Here is a 2,516-nt window from a genome sequence, read left to right as displayed (position 1 = left end):
GGTCAGGTAGGTTTGCATTTACATACAGGAGTACCTACACACGATTAGTTCCTTAGTTCAATTGTGCATGATATGTATGCATATGTAGCCGGAGCAAGGGTACTGACCTGCCTGTATGCTGGTAGTTGCCTACTTACGTGTGTGTTGTTTGCTATATTTGGGCGTATGTAAGTATATTACTTGCTGGTGTGGTTGAACTGGATTGCGCTTTACATTGCTATTATTACTTCTGAATGTGAATAGTTCGATGTGTTGTTTTGTGTTGATGATAATATGATGCGATATATTGGGATTCCAGCAGAATTGTTTAGGCAAGACATCTGACCATGCGCGTAGATTTCATCCAGAGCAGCACTTGCAGGACCACCCGATGCATCGCAGATATGTGATAGGTGGAGTATTGAAAGCATGCAATGAGAGATAGATGCTTTTGAAGATCGCCGTTGGGCGAGCCTCTGACAAGTGATGGATATTAGCACTGGCTATGTGGGCACTATGGGTCCAATGGGCACATAACAGTGCAATCTCGTTCTGTGCACATCTTGTTAGTAGTCACTCTTAGTAGCTCAGTCTCCAAATGGATTTTGGCTAATGTCGGCGCGTCCAAGTTCTGGAAGTCAATTGTAGACACGTTATTGAGGTGACCTTGTCTTCTTTGACGGGCGCCAAATCAAGTGGCAGATGTAAATGAATGTATGCAGGCCATTCCAAGAAATTGATTAGTCAGTGTTTTATCTTGCTAAATTACACCATTTCAGACTAGACGGGTCTTCCTACGGTGCATCTCCCGTGAACTCATCTCTCCTCAGCAACAATTGTCGTCAAGACCACCCAAGGACAACTCGTTTGTGTATGTTGAAAATCTAAAACTACTATGTCTTCTTATCGCATAAATTGTCACCAGTCAGGACCGTAACCTTTCCGTTCACTGACAGATGGCAAATACTGTTGAGCTTATGGATCGCCAACTGACTCGTCTACACGCAGAAACCATCAACATACAAGGCTGGTACTCGACCAAGGTAAGGGGCTCATGTGTGGTAAATCAGTCTTCCAGATGCTGACAGCAAAGTATCACTCATGCTTTTTGCAGATCACTACTTCAAGTACCTAATGCCGTCCTTCCCTCTCCATCACCCAATCGCAGCATAGACCCGGGAACCATACCTACTCTATTCGCTTTTACATGTTGGTTGATGTCAAATGCACTAGTTACCGGAGGCACAGGCTACATAGCCCTTCACGTCATCAAGCTGCTCCTCGAGCAGGGACACAGAGTCCACACGACCGTGCGCAGCGTCAAAAATTCCACCAAATGCGAGCCCCTCCTCGACCTCCAGTCTCAATACCCGGGGAGTCTCTTCTTACTTGAGGCAGACCTAATGGAAGATGGTTCCTTTCTACAGGCCATGGGGGGCTGCGATACCGTACACCATATCGCATCCCCGTTCTTAAGCCCCTCGCAAATTAAGGATGGGTTACGCGAGTGCGTGGAACAGCTCTTAGGGGAACGAGAAATGTGCTCGAGTTTGTGAATCAATGTCAGGCTGTACGGCAAGCAATGGCCATTAGCAATGGAATCTGGTTAGGGTTGTGAGTCGTAGGCCTGACAGGCTTGGCAGGTTTCGTTGATAATAGTACGGACAGCTATAGGAGTTCTCCACATAAGGCCAGTGGCTCTCTTCTCTGCGTATCCTTTCATTATGATACCCCGTACCAATATTCTGCTAATAAAATCATCTACTACGGAGCCGAACATATCAACAAATCAATGTTTGCTCCAAGAGTACATCCTAGCCATAACCCGCAATTGGTATGAGGCAGCATACTATGCAGAGAATAATACATTGCTACTCTCATACTACCTCCCATGGCAACTCGTCAACATCTGGCCTATCCTTACAAAACCAAAATCCGTCCACAGAAAGTCATAGACAACGAAACCCTCATCCCAGTATATCCTCGGATAAATCTGGCGGATAACTTCAACCATCGGGATGTGGGCGCGAACTGCATTCATCCGACGGGCCAATCTCCGCATTTACGAACTATAAAATATCCTACTATTCCGTATACGAGATATCCAAAGATCATAGCAAGCATACTCACTCCTCAGACAGCATACAAGAGACAAAACAGCCAAAATGACCTCTCCCTCCTACTCTGACCACTTCTCCATCCACAACCTTCCCTACGGCATCGCCTCCTCACCCTCCCATCCCACCCCACAATGCGCAACCCGTCTCCACAACACTGTCATCTTCCTCTCCGACCTCCAATCCGCTGGCCTCTTCTCCTCAATCCCATCTCTCCCCGAGAACATCTTCTCCAACACCACCCTTAACCCCTTCGCCGCCCTGCCCCGTAGCACCCAAACCCAAGTCCGCCATGTCTTGCAATCCATCCTCCAAACCTCCTCCACCTCCTCCCTCCCCGAATCCAGCACTGCAGACATTACCACCGTAACCATGCATCTCCCCGTGTCTATACCTTCTTTCACCGGTACATAGCCCCCC

At 47.5% G+C, this 2,516-nt stretch overlaps 1 protein-coding gene across 1 annotated transcript; it reads left to right on the top strand.

Moving 5' to 3' along the window:
- Positions 1–1,877: 1,877 nt before the first annotated feature.
- BO87DRAFT_433277 (Fumarylacetoacetase) lies at positions 1,878–2,502 on the top strand (the record flags this gene model as incomplete). Its single annotated transcript, XM_025627651.1, has 1 exon — positions 1,878–2,502. A coding segment is annotated over exon 1 (358 nt), but the record flags the coding sequence as incomplete, so codon positions are not given.
- Positions 2,503–2,516: the final 14 nt, after the last annotated feature.

The sequence above is a fragment of the Aspergillus neoniger genome, assembly GCF_003184625.1.
Source record: "Aspergillus neoniger CBS 115656 unplaced genomic scaffold BO87scaffold_11, whole genome shotgun sequence".
In the NCBI taxonomy this organism is placed as follows: domain Eukaryota; kingdom Fungi; phylum Ascomycota; class Eurotiomycetes; order Eurotiales; family Aspergillaceae; genus Aspergillus; species Aspergillus neoniger.
This window is presented reverse-complemented; position numbering and strand designations above follow the sequence as displayed.